The sequence below is a fragment of the Podarcis filfolensis genome (genome assembly GCF_964270895.1).
Source record: "Podarcis filfolensis genome assembly, chromosome: 3".
Taxonomy (NCBI): Eukaryota; Metazoa; Chordata; class Lepidosauria; order Squamata; family Lacertidae; genus Podarcis; species Podarcis filfolensis.
In genome coordinates, this window is record NC_139606.1 from 110,610,987 (window position 1) to 110,633,565 (window position 22,579).

The following is a 22,579-nucleotide window of genomic DNA, read 5'->3' on the forward strand; positions in this document are numbered from 1 at the left end:
GCCATCAATCACCACACCTTATGGAAGCAAATTCTTTAAGCTAATTATCTGCATTCTAATAGACAGAGAGGAGAAGAAAAATCTCTATTCACCCTCAGCACACCTCCACCATACTTTTTCAGTCATCTTTTCTCCAAACTTAAACGGAAAAGAAAAGGCTTTAGCCTTTCTTCATACAGTGCTCCAGTTTTGATCATTTAGGTTGCCTTTTTCTTCTTTTCCAGTTCTGAGATACCCATTTTGAAACAGGGTACCTGTGCAGAGTATTTCAAATACAGCCACAACATAGGTTTATAATTTAAACCCTCACTTCTCCCAAAAAATAAATTAAAAAAATTGTCCAGTGGCACCTTAGAGACCAACTAAGTTTGTTCTGGGTATAAGCTTTCATGTGCATGCACACTTCTTCAGATACACAAGTCACCAGACCCTTATATATAGTGGGAGGGTGGGGTGGGGGTTTTCTCAGAAAGGTAGTAGGAGATGGATAATTGACTCAATGGGTATGGTAAACCTGTTGACGACTGTTAATGACTGCAATTAGTCCAAAAGGAAAAAGCAAGGGATAGTATGCAGGTGACCAAAAATAGCTACTGGACAGCTTTATTTATTTTGACTGCGTCAGACCAACACGGCTACCTACCTGAATCTTCTCCCAAAACCTTTATATAAATCTTTCCCCTAAAAATTCCTATCTTTTCGACATCATTGCCCACCAATAATCCCAGGAAGTGAATTGGTTAAACGAGGCTCAACTCTCTAGACTGTGTCTAGAGAAGGGTTGCCCAAACTTGGGTCTCCAGCTGTTTTGGGGCTACAATTCCTATCATCCCTAGCTAGCAGCACAAGTTAAGAGACCCAAGTTTGGGAATCTAGAGTATCCAGATTAGAAGCACCATCAGCAAGCATCACCCAAAGGCATCTTCTGGCTTACACAAATTCTACACAGAAGACCCAACAGAGGCAACAGTTTTGAAGCAAGCAGCAGCACCTCCTTCTATGTGCAGCATAAAATCTCAACCTCAAGCCGTTATGTTGGGAAGAAGGGCTGGGCAGCAGGCAGAGAGGAAGGAAATCTAGACGGCCGCTTTCTGAGCAGACGCCACCAGAGAGATGTACAGCCAGATCGTGAGACACACATTTTCGAGAGGGACACAAGCCATGGCATGCTGAAGAAACACATTGATTAGTGAAATGCAAAGGAAGTGAAAGCAGGTTACCTGAAGGCTTAGTCAGCTTTGATGAAAACATAGGGGCAGGTTTCTCCTTTTCCTTGACAGAAGCAACTCCTCTCTCAGCTCCCTTTCCTACACTGTCTAACTTTTTCTCTGCTGGCAAAGGAGTAGCATCAGCTGGGGGCGAGATCTCTTTCGCTGCTTCAGGCACTTCTCTGTCCAGTTTCACAGAGGGTTTTCCCAAGGCAGGACCTCTCTCTTCATTTTTGACTTGCACATTCTTCAAAGAAAGGTCGTGGGCCACCTCTTGGTAAGGAGACAGCCTTGCCTCCGATTCAAATGCATCACGGGGCTCTCTGCTTTCCATCTCCTTCCACACATCTTTTTCCATCACCGACTTAGCAGCCTGATAAGGAGCTGTGGGGAAATCATCCGTCTCTGGAGAGGATTCTGCAGACAGCACAATTTTGTCTCCCACTTTGAGCTCCTTGGGAACAGGGAAATAACCTGCGCCAGTACGTAGTTCTTCCATGTCTAGTTCCTTCCATGTCTTCTCCTCCTTTGCTACTTCTGGAGCCCAAACAGTGGGTGCATTTTTGGAGGGTTCAGTCTGAGGCTGGAAGGATTCTAAGTAAGGCTTGCTAAGGGAAGTAGGCAACTGCTTCTGCTTCTCCTCCCAACCTTCCTTGGATACAATCTTAGCAGCAGATGCGGTGCTTTTCTCTTTCACAGCTTCCCTCTCTTTCTGAGCAAGGACAGGTTCTTGACAACTACCAAATAAGTCACTTTTCCCAGGTGCTTTCTCGTCAGGCTCGGCATATTCAGGCACAGGTTGGGAAACACATTCTGAAATCACCTCCTTAGATATCTCTGCAACGGCCGGCAAAGCAGATTCATTGGGAACCTTCGTTTCTTTAACTAAGTCGCATGCAATGGATATATAAGAATTCTCCAAGTCTTCCGCAGTTGTACCATTCTTATGTCCGGGTTCAACCTTGGTTTCCTGTGCTTGACTTGCGGGTACATTCATTGCCTCCTGATACGAGGGAGGCTCCTCAGACTTCTGCATTACATTCTCGTAGTCGTTCTCGTAATCGCCAGCAAAAGCTTCCGAAGGGGAGGCTTCGGTTTGCACAGCAGGAGCAACCACCCCAACAGCGCCTGCATTCAACGGTGCTTCCATGACAATATCTGGCAAGACAGGGGAAGGAGCTGTTTCAGACCCTCCTTCAAAGGAGGGGCAGAGCTGCACGGCCGCATTCAAGGGCTCTTGCGACGACTCGGACACCTGAACCAAATCGATCTTCGTTTCGTGAGCAAGTTTGGGACTAACTGCATCATGAAGTTCGCTCTCATATGCTTCTTGCACTAAATCAGGAGTAAGACCTTCGGGCATATTGGCCAGAGCATCAGTAGACGCCAGCAGATTCTCAGCTTTATCAGATTCAGCATTCTTGCCCTGGCCGCTTGCCAACTCATTGTGGGCAACGCTTGGTTCTGTGCCAAAATGGGCCTTCATCTCTGCTATCTTTTTCTCGTCTGTTTTATTTTCAGAGGCCTGCTCCTCCACCAGAGACTTGGCTGTGCTGCCCTCGACTGTCACAGCTGATTCAAACTTGGCACAAGTAATGTAAGCTTCTGAAAATTCTTTTGAGGCTTCTGGAGTGCTGGGGAAAGAAATATCTTCATTGCTGCTTTCATGCTTCTTCTCGCTCTCTTTTCCAAAGTCTTTTTCTACCGGCAGAGTCTGAGCCTCCTCCGTGTCATATTTACCTACACCGTCCATCTGACTCCTAGCCATTTCTTTCAAACTGCTGCTTTCATTGCTAGCCCATGATGGTTCAAAAGGCTTGAAGTCCACATAGTCGTCCCTTGCAGAAAGGTCTACGAAAGCCATATTTTCGTCGGCATCGTGCTTTCGGTCTTCAAGAGATGCATCGTTATCGTGCTTCACAAACAGCTCGACAGGAGATTCTGGAGAAGAGTCCTGCTGGTGCGCAGATAGTTTTTCTATATTAAACACTTCATTGGTGCCTACTGGTTCCTTGGTCTGAGATGAAAAGAATAGCCCTGTCCCAGTGTCAGAGGGCACTGCTTCCGAAGGTTTCGCTTCTGAACCACCAGCATCTTCAAGGAACGGGTTCCGTGCGTTTTTGGTAGCAGCGGTAAATGCCTGGCTTTCAACCTGACCGTAACTGCCCTTTGTAGATAGCTCGCCTGATACTGCGTTGGGGGCTGTGTAGTCTTTAAAAGGATTGGCTGAGAGAGGAGAGAGAGAGGGAAGAGAAGCGGTAGCGTCAAGGGGGGCTGCAGCGAAATCTTCTCGCCATGCACGACCCAGCTGCTCCTGCAAGTCCATACCTTTGTCTGTGGCCGTGGACAGAAAGGAAAGTTAGCGAAGAGTGCAAGTGGTCTGAAAGTTAAGGCAAGTTTTAACGACAAGATCCCCCCAAAAAAACACAGTAGCTAGCTCTCAACGCTTACACCTAGAAAGGTTAGTAGGGAAAGCATGCAATATTAAAGCTAAGAGAGGGTAAATGTAAATGAAGCAGCAAATGTTGTGCAATCCAATAAGGTTAGGGGAGAGCTTAGAGCAATGCAAAGTACACAGGTTTTACAGAACAAGCCTGAGAAATAGGTCTCATTCTCCTACCCCCTCTTTTTTTTTTGGAAAAAAGCAAGTGAATAATAATAACCCCGTGAAGAAATAATATTGATGTTCTCTTAACCATAGCCAAGAGAGCAGGAGAAGGCGTTAAGTAATGCATTTCCTCTCCCTCCCAAGTCTTCAACTAGGGTTTCCATATTTTGAAGAGAGAGAAAAGAGGACGCTACGACGGCCATTAATAGCAAATGAATGCAGTTTGTCTCAAACCTTACTCCTGAAAAAGAAGGTGTGTCCTAGGAACTGAGGACTCACCGCAACCCTACTTAACACCAACTATGCTTAAGACTGAGTAGGTTCCCTCCGAACCAGCATTTGCAAACCAGCTTCAAGCCCGGGTAACAAGGGGAATCCTGCTTAGCATTAACCATAGTTAAGAGCCAATGTGAATGTTAACAGTAAACTGGGGAATAAATACAAGGAGGAAGAGGAAAACTCAAAGAATCTGAAGCCCAGTCTCTTAACTATATACCGTATTTTTCGCTCTATAAGACACACCAGACCATAAGACACACCTAGTTTTTGGAGGAGGAAAACAAGAAAAAATAATATTCTGAATCTCAGAAGCCAGAACAGCAAGAGGGACCTCTGCGCAGCGATCCCTCTTGCTGTTCTGGCTTCTGGGATAGCTGCGAAGCCTGCATTCGCTCCATAAGACACACACACATTTCCCCTTGCTTTTTAGGAGGGAAAAAGTGAGTCTTATAGAGCAAAAAATACGGTAATTAAGAGATTGGCAGGGTTACCTTCATCATACACTCGACAGGTGAAAAGACGAAGCAATTCCAAGTATGGTAAACTGCATTAATGCTAACAGTTCATTAATTGTAACCAATTAGAGCCAACTCTATATCAGCAAAAGCAACTACACCTTTAATAGTTATTCTGTTAATAGTAGCTACAAGGTGTTCCTAGGGGAAAGTTCCAAGAATTCATGGACAGCTGCAGTTTAACTGCAAAACAGAAACTGCCAAAGTTTGAATTTCGAGCCACTTCGAAACAAACAAAACATGTTTTGCAAATTTAGGAGACTTTACTATTCTTGGATCCTCGACAACTTTTTTTTTTAGTAAATACATCTAGAAACTATTAGTGGGAAAGGAAAACGCAAAGGACACGGAGGGGTGGGGGCATACTCTAATGCAAAAGGCTAGCTGAAATAACTTGCCTGCAGAAGAGTGCATCAGAGGGTCAGATGCAACAGGAAGAGCAAAAAGGGTCTCATCTGAAAAACAAATACAGTATGACCTCAGCAGAAATAAATGTGGAAAATGAGCTCAAAGAAGGGAAAGAGGGAGAAGAGAGTATTCAGCATTCATATTTTTAGCAGATATTTTACACCCATATTTAAAAAGAACTAAACGAGAGAATTCGCATGCAGGATTACTCTGTTTGTCACAAAGTGGAAAAGCTTCTGCTAAGGAACACTCCTCCCCATTCCACCCGCCCCCCCCCAGGCCACTTGCCCCAATCTTAGCTGCAAGCCTAAATAGGAACGCCCAGGAATATTGACTCAGGATCCACCAGCCAAAAAATTCCAGGGCGTTTCATCCGCTACACTTATTTGCTAATGTGGGTCATTAACAGGTCACTTAAAACTCCACCCAGAATTCCACACAAGCAGATGTGTTTCACACGGTTACTCTCCTAAGATGAGAATCAAGAGTCCCTAATTTTAGCACGCTTCCCCTTCACACATTCGCCCCCTAAACATATGAGCGTTAAGTACGTTAAGGAATTGAATCTCTCAGGGGTGGGGATAGCTATTGCTAATTGACTTCAGAAATAAGAAAAAGATGTTTTAATATAATATTTGGGACTGTTTTAAATGATACATAAAAGCAAAGCAGGTTGTATAAAATCATGAAATAGCACAGGCAGGATCAGTGCACTGACTTAACAGTCTCAAGAGTGCATGTATATCCACTTAATCACGTACCAAGGTTGAGCTAACATATTTCCACTGAAGCAAAGAGCAAAAGAGCTTTGATTTAACCATTAGCCCTCGCCCAAGTCTTATACGCCCTCCAGTTCACCTCTTGTGATCAACTATTTCAAGAGCGTAGTATCGGCAGGATAATTACTAGCTATCCTTCCTGACTGATCCAAGAAGCAAAGAAAAGTGTTATGCAAAGGGCGCCACCTGTGCCCCGCAGGAGAGCTCTGCCAGAGCCTCACTTAATGAGGCAACATGTGAACTTGGTGGGAAAGCGATTAAAGGACTAAGAGCAAACCAGTGCACATCTAAGATGATGCAAAAGCTGAGCAACGCACACCATAGCAGCTGACCATCAACAATAGGGAATGGCTGGCTTGAATTATGAACTATACGGTGTTGTGTTTGTCATGAGGCCGGAGGAACATCGCCCGGCTGTGAGGCACAAAGACCGCTCCCTACAAAGCCCTTTCCACCTGGCCTGGGGGGCAAGGCCCAGACTCATCAGCCCCACTGAAGAGGCTCCTCATGAGGCCGGAGGAACGTCGCCCAGCTATTGTTTCATTGATTTATTTATTTAATATGCTGTAAACCGTGTTGAGATTTTTATTAAAAAATATAAAGTGGTATAAAGGTAAAGGGACCCCTGACCATTAGGTCCAGTCGTGACCGACTCTGGGGTTGCGGCGCTCATCTCGCTTTATTGGCCGAGGGAGCCGGCATACAGCTTCCGGGTCATGTGGCCAGCATGACTAAGCCGCTTCTGGCGAACCAGAACAGCACACGGAAACGCCGTTTACCTTCCTGCCGGAGTGGTACCTATTTATCTACTTGCACTTTGATGTGCTTTCGAACTGCTAGGTTGGCAGGAGCAGAGACCGAGCAAAAGGAGCTCACCCCGTTGCGGGGATTCGAACCGCCGACCTTCTGATCAGCAGGTCCTAGGCTCTGTGGTTTTACCCACAGCGCCACCCACGTCCCTATAAAGTGGTATAGAAATTTATAAATAAATAAATAAAGCCTGCTGGATGTTGTTTGCATCTCCCAAACCTCGCAAGTGCATGCCCAAAGGGACTGTTTTCAGGTGCCAGCTGCAGAAAGCATCACCATTGCTGTTTTTAGTGCATACCACCTACATGTTTTTGCTGAAAATTCCTTGGGTGGCCAAGGAAGCCAACATGAATATAATGCATTATACTGGGCTACCTTCTAGAAGGCTGATTACAAGCCTCAGTTATTTCAGAATATGGGAGCCAGACTTCTGCCCAGAGTTATGCCACACTGAACGGAACTTGTTTTAAGAGATCTGCCCCGGCTTTCAGTGTTTTTATGGGTCCAATTCAAGGTGCCGATTTTGTCCATACTGGATAGCATGGCTGCCATACAGTCAATCTCTACTGGCGAATAAGTACCATAATTCCAAGCAGGAAGAAAGACTTTTTAGTGGTGAATTCTTTGCTCTAGAACGCCATCCAATTATCACTATTCTGGAGACAATATTATTATTATTATTATTATTATTATTATTATTATTATTATTATTATTATCCACTGCATTTAGTGGGTCTTTTCCTGCTTCCTGCAGTTGCTTTCCCTCTCTTGTGTTTTAAAATAAAATAATTATATTTCTACGTAGTTTTACTATAGTCCACTTTTTTAATTCTGTTATGGTTTTGTCCTCGTTAGCGAACCTGGTTATTATTTTACCCAGACAGTGGCCTAGAAACATCAAAGATACACTATGATTAACATTTCCCAACTTTCTTAGGGTTGTGTGGAGTTACATCATACACATCCACACACACACACACACACACACACACACACACACCCTCTTGGCCCTGAAACTGCTGAAAAACACAAAACGGGAGAGACGCTTTGCAGCATAAACTTAAATGGTGTCCTGCTGATTTGTACACATTCTACTTCCAAAGCATCAAGTATAAAATGGAGCCAATCTTTATTTGGTCTTTGATTTCTTGAAAGCATTAAGCCGCACAAAGAGATCAGATTACTGCACTGCTCAGGTTGCCAAGTAAAGCATCTGAGAATTAAGGAATGTTAGTCTGCCTCTGTATGATTACTCAACAAAGCAGAGATCCGGCAGAGGAGAACAAAGATGTGCATTGCAAAACCAAGGCGCTATTAATGCATGCATTTATTTGCACAAGATGCAGAAAATGGTGTGGGTGATTATCTCATCCTAGCTTTTACATTGCCTGGTTTCCAAATTTTAAGGGATAGATTATTATTATTTATTGAATTTATACCCTGGCCTCCCTCCTGAAGAAACCCTGGGTTATCAAAATTGTGTAAAGGGAATTATTAAGAGGATGGCTGAAGCACTTCGTGGGAAGCTGCAGAGTGCAAAGTTTATTGCTACATGGCATCTGAAAAACAGCTTTCTCCATATTGTAGGTTAAAGGTAAAGGGACCCCTGACCATTAGGTCCAGTCGTGGACGACTCTGGGGTTGCGGCAGTCATCTCACTATATTGGCCAAGGGAGCCGGCGTGCAGCTTCCGGGTCATGTGGCCAGCATGACTAAGCCGCTTCTGGTGAACCAGAGCAGCGCACAGAAACGCCGTTTACCTTCCCACCGGAGCAGTACCTATTTATCTACTTGCACTTTGATGTGTAAGTGCTGCTCATGCAAGCAGAGATTGGTGCAGATTGATACAACATATTTTGCTTTCAGTTTATACTGCTACCCTATTATCTGTTAAAAGGGCTTGAGAAAGTGTGCACCATAATGTCCGTTTGGAACATTTTAATTATTTATGCATAGCTAGACAAGCATCACTTTGGACAGTGAGTTATGAGATGGATTTCCACATTAAAATTTGACCTTCGCGAAAATCTGCTGGCTGAAATGAGAACAATTAAATGGTATTGATGAGGACTGTCAGACATTTGAAATGTTTATTTATTTAAACATAGAATCATAGGATCACACCCTGCAATGGAGGAATCTCAGCCTTTTTAATGGATCGTTTCTAAATGTGCATGTTATCAAAACCTTTCCAAGTTATTAAATTGCAAAATAGCAACCACTACTTATCATCAGAAGACAACACTACCATTAATATCTATTCTTTTGGCTTATTTAAAGTTGTAAATGCAAAACCGTCTTAAGAATTGTCCCTTAATGGCATACAAGTATGAAATGTGGGCATGCAGACTCTAATACTGAAGTTATGCATCCATTTACTATTTCAGAGAAGACACACCCCCTTTAAGGAGAGGGAGCACTAAAGTCAACGAGGCGGCAAAACAGGAATTATTTGTTCTGCTGCACAGGAACACACCTCAAAACCCTTGATTCCACAATCAACAGGAATCCTGCTCAAAGTATCTTAACTCCTGGTCTCATACGAACATAACTATCTCACACTGGTGTATTAACTCCTATTGGCAGTGGTTCTCCAAGACTGAAATACTGAACCCTCACACTCACAAGAAGTTGATACATGAAAGAGAAGGGTTCAGAGGTCACAGAAGAGTATCCCAGAAGATAGGATTAATGGGAAGGGGCCCTGTTTGCCCCTAGGCCCCAATTTATTGAACAATGTAATTTAGTTATTGTCAAAGGCTTTTTAAAAAATGGAATGCAAGTAGTAATCCCTTTAAGGATACGTTTTAGATTCACATTTATCATTTAGTTGCTTTCAAATGTTTACAAAAGAAGAAGGGTATAAATACCATCTTAAATGATTTGCCAAGAGAAATCATCCATCCTAGAAAGATAAGAGCTAGAATTTAAGTTGATTGTCACTTAGGACGGATCATCAGGTATCAACAGTGGCACACAACCCCACACACCCCACCACTACCACCCTTCTCAGCTTCCTGGGATTGACTCCTCCTCTTCCTGAAGCACTAATAGGAGAAGTGAGGCTTCCTGGAACACTATAACAGGAGAGGTGAGGCTTCTACTTGCCAGGTGCATAGGACTGTACCAAAATATGGCAAGTAGGAGCCTCCATACTCTGGCCACAGAGAGGCTTAAATACTAGTCCAGCTTTGACTACAAAAACATTAGTACAAGCACTGGAACGAAAAACAATGAGAAAACAGATCAAACAAGGCCGCCGAAAACTTACTTGCAGCCATTCTGGCATTATTACAAAGCCATTACGAACTTACAACTATTATGCAAATTCAACAGTGAAATAAACAACGGACATTTGTACAACAGTGGCATCCGCTGATTCCCAGATGCTTCCATTCCCTGCTTCCGTACACATTTAGTATGTACAGCTACAACTGGCTTTCCCCCTCAATAATGACTAGACTTTCATAAAATCAAGTTTGTTTTGGCAGAGAACAGAAGGTAATGATTTAATATCTGTTCCCTACATACTGGCGTTTGAACCTTTTGAACTCAAATCATAACCTTCAAAAATATTAAATTGCCTCAACGAATCTGCATACATTTCTAAACAAGAAAATACGCCCAGTGCAACAACAGAGGAGGGCAAAAGCCATTTTGCAGAAGTCTTCCGAAACAATGTTATCAGAACAGTTACACTCTGCCAAAGCTATCATATCACGCTGAAAACACATAAGCTCTTGACAATCATGAGGTCTCCATACAACCAGACTTGCAAAAGAGAAGTCACAGCCCAACCCCTGTCTTATTTGCTGTACTCTGGAAGAATTCCCAGGGCCCCACTGTTTGCAACTGTTTCCCACTCATGCCTGGGAAAATGTAAGGCTCTCTCAAGGTCATCGAAAGTATGGGCAGGGATGGGGCAACGCTTTGGGTTCAGAGGCCCATGTTGGAAGTCTGTGCCAGTTTTTGCTAAGCTGTTGCAGGCAGGCTGCCAGTGTGGCTAGCCCACCTGTCTGAGGCTCTCAGCCTGCGTGAACTGGCTGGGGAATAAAAGCTCTGTGGGGGGGGAAAGAAAGCCCCATGTGTTCTCAGCAAGGCATTGTAGAGGGATGCAAGCAAAACCATATACTGAAGGAAGGGAAAATGAGAGAGAAAAGAGAACCAGCGGAGAAGGCTGAATCCCCAAGAAAGAGCGAACACAGCGAGACACACAAATGCAGGGGAAAAGAATAAATTTTAGAAATTGAAAGATTTACATGTGGAGAGATGTGTGGTAGTGTAAAGAGAAGGATGTGTTTTGAAGGAGCATGTGCCGGGAAGAATGGCAGGTGGCAGAAAGGGTCTGACTCTACGCCAATCGATGCATTGACTCAAGACAGCCTTGTGGAAGTTCAAAGTTGAGTACATATTGAGCTGGTGATGTCAAAGGAATAAACAACTACCTGACGTTTAGAAGACATCTGAAGGCAGCCCTGTTTAGGGAAGTTTTTTAATGACTGATGTTTTGATGTGTTTTTAATCTCCTGTTGGAAACCACCCAGAGTGGCTGAGGAAACCAATAATAATAATAATAATAATAATAATAATAATAATAATAATAATAATAATTGCTTGGCATTCTTATTTTTCAAATAAGCACATATTCCCACCCACCCTTCAGGCCAAGCACTGAGACTTGAAGGTCAACAGTGGAGAAGCTACATGTGGAAATATGGTCTTTAGGAAGAACCAGAAGGGACATGAAGGGTTAAGCACTGACCCTCCTAGGCACAAACCTCCTGACTGGGAGAGATCCAACTGCAACTCCTAGGATGAGAAGCACATTGTAATCCTGAAGGCAGGGGAGTGCCTTACATCTGATCTTTTTAAGCTACTCTGGAAAGTCTTTGATGTGAAATAATGGGATAGATGCTTTAGATAAAGGGGGAGAAGAACAGATTGGAAGGTAAGTTGACTACAGGTAGAGGGAGAAGGCAGTAAAAGTTGTGAGAATTGGGGGAAGGGAAACCAGGAGGATAATTGTGTGTTATAGTAGCGCAGAGAGAAGCAAGTTCTGGAGTACAGAGGGGAAAACGAGGGAGGGTTTAACAGGGGTTTGTTTCAATGAGAAAAGGGAGTTCATCCCAACAGCATATGAAAGCTGAGATGAGCTAAAAGCATGTGGAGAGGATGACAGGTATTCAAGGTAAGTTTCCAACAGCACACCTTCTCAGGTAAACATTTGGGAACAATGCAAATACCCAGTGACATACTCTTGAGCTGCTGCCAAAACTTTAAAGTTGTTTTCCTTTAATATTACTGTAAATAGAAATAGGATTTATGGTGAAACCTTACCAGAACTGCAGTCCTTGTGTTCAGAAGGAAAAATATGATACAATTCAAGAAGGCATTTACATGCGAAGCCTACCAAGACTTAACTAAAGTTGTGCATTCTCTATGTATCCACCAGAGGTGGGGGAGCCAAAATGCTGTTCTCCAGATGTTGGTGGTAAACTACAGCTCCCATCTTCCCAGATAATCAGCCATGCTGGATGATGTAAGCTGTAGTACAACATCCCAGTCTCCCTCCAGGTCAATCACGAATGGTAACCAAGACAAACCACAAGCTCACGTTCCGATGAAGCACCAAGGAAAACTATGACTTAGCTCACAGCAAGACCAGATAAGCAAAGTAGCCACAATCTCCTTTCTAGGGGGGGCCCCCCGCACATTTTCGCGCTAAACCATAGTTTAGCTTGATGACTTCGGCATATTCTTCTCCCTGTTGCTCTGCTATGCTTTCAGCATGACTGGAGACAGTGTGCATCTCCACTGAAGGACTGATAGGGCCTGCTCAACCTGGCAAAACTCCATGCCAGTACAAAAATGTGGCGGGTTCTTATCCAAGAGATGTTGTTTGCAGATGACACAGCTTTGACAACGCACTCTGGGGAAGCTCTACAAAGACTCATCTCAAACATTTTGCCCAAGCCCACAGGGAGTTTGGCCTAACCATCAGCCTGGCGAAGAGTCATGATGTCGCCAGCTCTCCATACATCAGAACTGGGGAAAACACACTAGAGGTGGTAGACAATCCCGTCTACCTGGGCTCCACCATAACCAGCAACCTCTCCATCAACTCTGAGCTGGACAAGGCAGCTATGGCAATGGCTTGCCTCTCCAAAAGGGTTTAATAATAATAATAATTTATTCTTTATACCCCGCCCATCTGGCTGGGCTTCCCCAGCCACTCTGGGCGGCTTCCAACAAAACACTAAAATACAATAACCTATTCAACATTAAAAGCTTCCCTAAACAGGGCATGGGAGAATGTGATGCTAACGACCAATACCACAATGAAGGTCTACCTGCTTGCGTGTTGAGCACGCTGCTTTATGCAAGTGAGTCATAGGCAAATTACAGCCTTCCATATGCAGTGTATCAGAAAGATTTTGGGCATCACATGGCAGGGCGCCAAGTTGACGACCAGAGTTGAAAGTATCATTTCCACTGTGTGTGTGTGTTTCTCCTTCTTGCATACTGGGACAAGTGATCTGTTGTAAGAGCAAGCTACCATCAAGCAATGTAGCTGAGATCATAGAAATTGTAGAACTGTTGCATTGGACGGGATCCCGAGGGTCATCTAGTCCAACCCCCTGGCGAACAGACACCTAGCTTATATATCTGAGTTTCTAACACTGTACTGTGCTGTTAGAAGATCTGGCTATGTGGCGGAGGAATCCCATCTTGGGAATCCCAGCTTTCATGTTGAAATAATGAGTTTCTAGTCCTTAAGGCTGCAGAAGCAAACTTGAGAACATGTAGGCAATCAGCATCTGATGAAGACTCAAAGTGGCCGGGGAAGATAGCACTCCTGGATTCAAGAGTTTTCACTGTGGCCAGCTGGATGCCTGCGGGAAACTGGCAAGCAGAACCTAAACACAAGACCATTCTCCCCTCCTATGGCTTCCTGCAACTAGAAGCAGTGATGCCTTCAACCATAGAGGAAAAGCATAGCCACCCTGGCTAGTGGCCATTGACAGCCTTAGTTAACTATGCACTGCATGAAGTACTTTCTATTATCTGTCCTGAATCTTCCAACTAGATTTCCACAAGCTCTATACAGTATTTATGAAAAAGGGAGAAAAACCTCTCTCTATCTACTTCTTCTGTGCCATGAACTCACCTCAACCTGTCCTAGCACCTACCTACTTCTTCCCTTCTGATTATTTCCACTGCTCGTTACCATATCCCAGGTTGTTCAAAAGATTAACTGCAAAATTAGGCAAACAATAATAATAATGCAAATTTGCTGAAACTGCATAATTTTTGCAAACAGCAGGGTATGAGCTTGTTTTTGACAAGTTAAGGTCATGGCTAGATGCAGCATCTTCATAAACAAGAATCTGGTTACACACTAGGAAGCGAGATGCCAAGGTCAAAAGACCGAGCAGTTTCAAGCACCTCAATTAGAAAATGCATGCTTCCATTTATATCCACGGCAAGCCAATTTTTAGCCAAGCTTTTCACAATCTACACTCTAGAACTGAACTCCTGCATTTAAACAATATGTGCAGTGAACACAGAATTCAATTCCTGTGCTAAATGTCCACATTTACTCTCTTACTAATAACACAGTAAAAAAAAATCCGCTGCAGGAGGACAAACTATTAGAAGTGAGTCAGAGTTAGCAGTTAGCTATAGAGGATGCTCAGAGTTAGAGCTTTATCAGTTCTTAGTGATTGTTCATTGGGTCATAAGCATCCCAGCACCAGCTTTTAGTGGAGCAACTTCAGCCAAAAAACAATTCAAAGGCTATAAAGGTAAAGGTACCCCTGACCGTTAGGTCCAGTCACGAACGACTCTGGGGTTGCGGTGCTCATCTCGTTCTATAGGCCGAGGGAGCCGGTGTTTGTCCACAGACAGCTTCCGGGTCATGTGGCCAGCATGACTAAGCTGCTTCTGGCGAACCAGAGCAGCGCATGGAAACACAGTTTACCTTCCCGCTGCAGCAGTACCTATTTATCTACTTGCACTTTGACGTGCTTTCAAACTGCTAGGTGGGCAGGAGCTTGGACTGAACAACAGGAGCTCACCCCATCGTGGGGATTCGAACCACCGACCTTCTGATCGGCAAGCCCTAGGATAGCTCAAATGTACTCATCCGCTGGGGTTGCTAGTGCAAAGCTCTGAACCATGCTGTCAAGCCATGTGCATTAGACTCCTCCTCCACGAGACAATCCAACCACGTGCTGCATTAACAGGCAAGCCTCGGCTACCCACACAAACACTCCATTTGAATGAATCAGCATGAAGAGAAGTTCAAAAATTGCTCTCGACATGTGGATTGCCAACACAGCCAAATACTTTTCAAGTGAGCGTGGTTATTCACACACAGAGCACTCTTACCTTTCTGAAGTATGAAACAACATTCCACTGAAAGAGAACAACCCTTCAAAATTCTTTGCTCGTCTCAAACAGGAAGCAAAGCTTGCATTACATAAATATATCCAAATTCAGTGTGCTAAATTCACAAAATTCAATTCTGTATACAGCGATGTATTAAAAGTTAAGTAGGATTTCCAGTGCTACACAAAGTAGCTGCAGAAATATGCCAAAATGTATCGACACTATTATTTAAGGGCCATGACGCAATCGACCTGCCCCTATATACCCGTGCTACTGGAGAATTACTGTGTAATTAAGCATTTTGCAGAAGGGAGCTGACAGAATCCGGACCTCTGTTACTTCAGAATGCAAGTTGTGGTTGGTGAGGGGACATACATGTTTTTAATTTCCCACATGCAAAAACCTCTCTGTATGTAGTAAACCAGAATATCAAGGAGAGACAGCTTTCAATACAGTAATCTCCCTGATGGGTTACTTTACATCATGCAAGTAGTGTTTCATATGGCAAGGCACAAATGGGACACATCCACCTGCTGTCAAGGGCGCGGAGAGAACACCTGCAGAAATGGGGAGACCTACCTAATCAGCACATGAAAAGACCAACATTTTAGTGGGATCAAATGAAAGAATCACTGGGTTCTAGAAATGATGAAACTGCAGGAAGCAGAACACCCCTTGTTTTGAATTTGGGGAGAAGGAGTAGCATTTTCCAATGAAGGGGAAGTGTAAGAGGGGAATACTAGGAGGAAAGACATCCACTTATTTATGGGGGAAAGAGGGGGGAAATGTGCAACCAGAGATTGACAGCACAGTAGCAAATATGTGATTGATAGAGTAGCAAAGTGAGGATAACTGTATATTCCATAAACAAGGAGAATACACCTAGTTAATACTTGGATGAATACCCAAGATTCTCTGGAGATCAGACAGCAGCTTCACAAATGTTTTCTCCCTTCAGGACTTTGGCAAGTTTCTGGTTCCATTTAATTCTAACCGTTCTATTTTCATTTAGGAATAACAAAACCACTAGCCACTCTCCCAAGCAGTCACAGAATTCTTGTGACAATTCCCACCCTGGCCAGATTATAAAGTCCAAGTTCTTCCACAGAAACACACACACACACCCCTTCCTACTATATAAACGTTTGCAACACAAGACAAGGATTTCTTGCTGTCATTTTAAACTATCTTAACTATTAATCCACTTTTATTTGCATCTCATTTGTGGGAATCAAGTTTGTAGCTAAAACACATCAAGTCCATTTGTGATTGTTCTGATGCTTATACAATGTTCTTTCTACCGAAGTCTTTCCTTTTACTCCTCTTCGCCCTACTTTGAGACTGTACCTTATTAAGCTTCAGAGTGTTTCGATACATCATTCTCTTTCTTGTAATTCCAGGAAACTTGGGCATAGCCTAGGCTACCTGAACAATTGCATCTTCCTATATGAACCTCCCAATGTGATCCTCAGGTGAGCACCTTCTCTCAACCCAATCAACTTCAGAAGCACAGTTGGTTGTGACACAAGAGAGAGCATTTTCTGTGGTGGCTCCCATATTGTGGAATTCCCTCCCAAGAAAGGTTAGACTGGCTCCAACTTTATCATCCTTCTGCTAGCAAGCTAAGACCTTCCTGCTCAGACAGGACTCTGAAAACTAAGGTACTGGCATGCTGATCAATGGCCTACTTATTAGGGCAACTGTATTTTCCCTGCTGGTGCTAAATATGTTCTGATGTAATTTAATTATTTTTTTAACTAGTTCGTTTTTATTGCTTTGTATTTTATAATATTGTTTTGAAATGTTGTGAGGTATCAACACACTAAACACGTTTTGATACATTGTGCACAACTGCAGAGAAACTACTTTCACTACACTTATCCCCTAGGATGGCTAAAGGGCAAAGAGCATCTATTTCCATGTTTTCTCAACACCAGATTGCTATCATATACTTCTATCAAGAACTACTTTAGAATTCATTATGTGTTTTTGTATATTTGTTTTTGTAAAATCTTAATAAATATTTCTTAAAAAAAAATATCATATACTTCTATCAAGAACTACTTTAGAATTCATTCTGAATGCAGCACTGTCAGAGAATATCCAGAGGTTTTAAGACCCGTCTCATAGCATACCCATCTCATACACAGAAAGTGAACATCTACAGACATGCCTTTAAAAACTAATACTGCACTATTTCTGCAGCATCCATTTTTGCTTCTGCATTATTAAAGGCACTACCAAGAATGACAAAGGGGACTGGAAAATACTACAGCACTTGGATTTCCAGCTGTTTCATGCTTATTTCTAATCCTTAAAACAGCATGAAATTTGGTGGGAATTTAGTGCTGTATTTATTATGCAGCTGCTGCTTCTCTTTTCTTTAACATTTTATTTTTATTCTGTAACATTAACAACCATCAGTGACACCAAAGGGAGTGCAGTATGTAAGCATGAAATGCACAATGAATGAAATTAGCACATGATCCTAACTCTTTTTTTTAAAGAATTGTAATATTATTTTTGCATTTGTATCCTCCCAGTAAGTCTCTCCATAAAGTATTGTGTGAATGTGCTGCTGACATTCTCCTGCCCAAATCATTCCCCTAGTCTCTGTTTCTACTTAAGAACAAATGCTTTCCGAATCCTTTTCATGGTTCTAAGGGGCAGATATCTGCATTTCAATGTACATGGGCTTTGCTAAGCGCCTTGAATTTCCAGACTGAAGGCACAGAAATCTTTGAAAGAAGGAAGAGAGAGAGAGAAAGAGAGGCAGACAGAGAGAGAGAGAGAAGTCTGCATAATGCTCCCGTCTGGTGCGGCGGATGCTGGGCGGTGGCAGGAGGCTGAGTCAAGTTTGCTGGTTCCATATACAGGAAGGGAGGTGCTCATTCTGAATCCTGCCTGCTGTAAGGAGGACCAGAGCCATCACTCATCTATTCTAGATCCAGTGTGTGCAAGGAAAAGGCGGGCTCTCTGTGACAATAGACGGGCTGGATGTAGAGGCTTCAGTTAGCCTGCAGACAAAAAGTTACGCGGAGCTCCAACGCCTATGCTAGACAGTGGGAAGGACTGGGGGTGGGCTCCCCCCCCACTTAACCCCCTCACTTAACCCCGAATGAAAGGGGGGCTTTTCTAGATCCAGAAAAGAACAAGGCGCAAAAGCACCAGGAATGGGAAGTAAGCAAAGAGGAGGAGCATGAATTACATGGGGGTGGGGGGGTGTTGAACCAGCTTCTTGCATTAATAGCTACTGAAATTGAAAAGTCTCCAAAAGTCAAAAGACCGGGGGGGGGGGCGCGGAATGGCAGTTACCCCACCCACCTTCTCAGCACACAAGAATTCTTCCCTGCGCTGGAACTATTCCTGTAACATTTTTTTCCCTCTCCTTCTCTCCAGTGTTGGCATTCGGAGCCCGTCAAACAAAATGCCTTTGGAAAAAGGCTGGTCGACAACAGGTTCCAGACACAAAGGAAGATCTCAGCTCTTCCCATGACAGATGGCAAAGCGCCGCTTACGGCCCCCTAAGTATTCTTTAGGGGAAAGTGGCGAGAGAGCCTGCGTAAACGCGCTCGCTTAGCAGCAAAGCCTTTCCCGGACCTGCGACGTCCACGCGCACGTGTACCCCACAAAGCGCCTGCCACTCCCATCTGCTCCATTGCAGAGCCCACCCCCCTCGCCAGCCCGATCCACCTCGCTGCATTTCCAGCAGATCACCTTACAACCCGAGAAAAAGAACCCCCGCCTTTTGGCCACTTGGGCTAGGAGAGTTACTCACCTTCGCCAACGGAGAAGTCTCCGTAGCGCGGGAGCGAGCACACATGCACACACACCGGCCACTCCCTTCAAAAAAAAACCAGTCACTCTTCCTGACCACGGCCCCCCCCCCGGGACCCCCTTCTCATTGTGCCCCACAATCAGACACCCCCGGCTCCCCAATACATCCACTCACTCCTTCTCTGGCCACCAGCTGCGCCTCGATCACCCCCCTGAACCCCCAAACTCCCCACGGCCACTCTTCCTCCGCATCCCTGCCTCCTAAGCCCCTTCCCCACTTTCCCCCTTGAGGAGCTCCCGCCGCCTTTCTCTACCCTTACCTGCAATGCCTGGCCCCCCAAGTTCGTCCCTTGCCCGCCCCCCCAATTTCTTGCCCCAAGCCTTCCGTTTCAACAAGTCCTCCAGCTCCCCACCCCGCAAAGAAAACCCCGATCCCTCCTGGCTCCCCGACACGGCTGCCATCGCCGCCACAGACACACCTCCCCCCCCCAAAAGGAAACATGCCCCACACCCCACCACCCCGCCATTTTCCTCACGGCTCCCCAGCCTGCCCCTTCCCTTCCCTCCCCCCCCCCAGGAAACTCTCTCCCCACAGCCTTGTAAGGCCACTCCTGTTTCCAAACCCCCCCCCCCATAAGTCTGAGCCCACCCCCCACGCGGAAACTCCTCCCGCGGCCCCCCATCGCCACAAAGCCAACCGGCCACACCCCTGAGCTCCCCTCGGGGGAATCTCCCTCGGAGCTTCCCTGCTCCCCCCCCCCCCCACCTCAAGTCTTCCTCAGTTTTTCCCCTGCCCCGCGCGCGCGCGCCCGCACACTCACCGGGCGAGCCTGAGGCGGCGCCCTTCTTGGCAGCTGAGGCGGCGGGGGGCTCGTCTCTCTTGGGCGGCAGCGGGGCGCTGCGCGGAGGGACGGCGGGGGCGCGGGGCTCCTCCCGGTGCGGCGGAGGCGGCGGCGGCGGCGGGGCGCTGCGCGGGGGGTCCTTGCCCTTCCCCTCAGGCAGGGAGAAGTCGGAGGCGGATGGAGAGAATGGGGAGGTGGTGGTCCAGGCCGGCTGGTGGGGGGCAGGCGGGGGCCCCGGGGGCTTCTCGCCCAGAGGCGGGGCAGAGGCCGGGGCGGCGGGCTTCCTCTCCCTCACTTCCAGCTGCTCGTCGTCCACTTCGTCGTCGTCGTCTTCGTCCTCTTCCTCGGGCTCGCCGTCGTCCTCCGCGACGAACTGGTACTGGAAGAGGGGCTGCTGAGGCTTCCACTGGTCCTGCCCTCCGGCTCCCCCCGAGGTGGCGGTGGAAGAGACCAAGGGGGACTGGTCGGGGTCGTCCATGGCTCCTTGCTTCGGCTTCTGGGCGAGAACAATGAGGAACGGGAGCAAGTCACTCGCTGCTGCTGCTGCTGCTGCTGCTTGGGCGAGCGAGAGAGATGGGAGGCTGGAGCTCGCCTCGCGCACCGTCGGAGAGGGAGGGGGAAGAGAAAGAGGGAGGGAGAAAGTGAAAGGAGGAGGACCCAAAAAAAAAAAATGGGGGAGGGAGGGCGGCTGCGCAAATGCCTCCGGAGGAGCCGGCGCGATGCCTCGGGAGGGAAAAAGGGGCGCCGCCGCCACCAGGGTCTCCACGCCCTGTTGAGTCACAGAAGGAGGCAGCAGCAAGCGCGCGCAACTCGCAGCCTCCGCGCAATGAGCAGGCAGAACTTGAACCAAGTCTCACTCCCCGTCCCCGCCCCCCCCCCCCGCCGTTCTATTCCCTCCCCCCGGGCGCGCTTTGGAACGAAAGGGACAACCCAACAGGCCAGTGAGGAAGGGGGCAAGGGAGGGCGCTACCAATTAGAGGAGGAGGGGGAGGAAGATGAAGAGGCAGGCGCGCGCCCGGCGCTACTACGGCTCCTCTTTTATCATGCAGCAAAGAAAGTGGTTGGTATTGCAGAGAAGCAGGGTGGGGAGGTGGAAGTGGAGGTCCTGAAGTGGGGGAAAGTTCGGTCCTCGGCGCGCGAGGGCGGGGTCCGGACCGGAATGGACTCCAGCCACGCTTCGCCCTCCCCTTTCCGAGCATCTTTCAGAGGAGGAGCGGGGGAAGACCTCGTGCTTTTTGGGGAGGGGAATGTCGGCTGGCAATTGCTCTCCTGTAATTTAGCTTGTTTTCAGATCCAAGCTAACGTCATCGCTTAAAGGAGGTGCTTTCTTTCTTTTATATATAATTTTTTTACGTGACTCGTTTTTTAAAAAAACTTTGGATATGGAAAACTTTGACAGCCGTTCAGTGGCTTGCGCTACTCAGAGTAGACCCACCGAAGTTAATAGGCACGACTGACTTCGTTTTAATAGGCCTTGTCTAGGTAGGACATCACTGAACGCAACCCTTTAATTTGTACCTGCGCAAAAGAGATGCCATGGAAAAAACATCAGACGTTCCTTAGCGATTTTTAATTAAATTGCCGGCTTAGCATCCCTTTGACATTCCCCTGGGCATAATAAGGCTGGTCACTATGAGAAGAGACTGCTGTGCTGCTTGGGGCTTGGGCTTAATCCAGGAGGCTCTTCCTGTGATTAAGACCAGAAGCGGTGCACAATTAAAACTGCTAGCACAGTTGCAAAGCTAAGCAGGGTCTGGTATGGTTTCATATTGGATGGGAGACCAAGGGACCCGCAAGGGGTTGGACTAGATGACTTTCAGGATCCCTTCCAACTCTACTGTTTTATTATTCTGAATTCTTCAGGAAAAGATCTCTTTAGTGCATCTGACTGCAGACCAGGAGAAGCCTGACTTCCTGAATGTCTGCACTAGCAGTGAGAAACCTGTGGCCCTCTGTGATGGTTTTTTGGGGGATGTCATATCCCATCAGCCCAAACCAGCATGCCCAGTGGTCAGGGATGATGGGTACTGTAGTCTGGCAACATTCGTTGGGCCACAAGTTCCACATCACCTGTTGACTGGAGTAATTAAATATTTTAAGATGTGCATTGATCTATAAGTCAAGAAAATTATAGAACAGAAGTAGTTCTGTTATCATGTGAGTGTTTCTGTGCAGGCCTGGCTGCTCTGTATGCTGAGCCCTTTACTATTATCTATGGTGGCAAATCCCATTGCTTCAGAATTTGGGTTACCACATGCCTTTGCAACGAAGGCTTTCATAAACAGAGGTGGATAAACGATTATAAGATGACGTAGCCGGTAATTACAAAGGGGTAATAGCTAACGTTTAAGAGGACATTATTATAATTGACGAAAAGCATTTCTTGTGTTTTGGTTTATTTCCACCCTGCCTTTGATGTGAGCTGGCCTTAGGGATTCCTTGAGAATGGACAGGCAGGATGGAAATTAATAAAATATGTACAACAAAATTGTTTAAACAATTGAAACCCTTCGATTAAAAATACGTTTAAAGCTTTTCAGAAATATTGTTTCTCTGCAGAGCCTTGAAGCAGGGCCATCTCTAGCCATCATCACTGTTTGGACTCTTCTACCCCAACCACATACAAACATTATATATAGTCTTCATTTATATAATACCCCTATTTATAATACCCCTATGTAGTTCATCAACATCTGGAGGGCCACTGGTTTCCTGCCCTAGAGGATGGTAGCTGCCTCATTCCCACTACAGGACAACCACTTCCTCAAAAAACACAATTTCCTATTATTAAAAAAGGATGTTTTCCTTCTCTACCCAGACTAGAGGCCTTTTTGCTGTGCCAGGGCAGAGAGGTCTCCCTGCGGCTGTGCCTCAAATGACATAACAAAACCATGTTTCTTTATCTCCAGCGCTGTCCAAACAGACATGACTAATGTTACAGCTTCTTGATGATAATTACACG

At 45.7% G+C, this 22,579-nt stretch overlaps 1 protein-coding gene across 4 annotated transcripts in view; it reads right to left on the bottom strand.

Annotated features, from left to right (window-relative positions):
* RTN4 (reticulon 4) overlaps positions 1-20,773 on the bottom strand; it is a 62,978-nt gene extending 42,205 nt beyond the window's left edge. The window contains exons 1-3 of one of the 4 annotated variants that reach the window (XM_083604911.1): positions 19,597-20,472; positions 5,009-5,065; positions 1,221-3,542 (exon numbers count right to left, since the gene is read on the bottom strand). In XM_083604911.1, coding sequence (XP_083461037.1) covers positions 1,221-3,542; positions 5,009-5,065; positions 19,597-20,095 — 2,878 coding nt within the window. In that variant the 5' untranslated portion in view covers positions 20,096-20,472. Of the gene's footprint in view, positions 1-1,220; positions 3,543-5,008; positions 5,066-19,596 lie in introns of all 4 variants that reach the window. The other 3 variants (XM_083604912.1, XM_083604913.1, XM_083604914.1) reach the window with 3 other exon arrangements.
* Between the last annotated feature and the right edge of the window lie 1,806 nt (positions 20,774-22,579).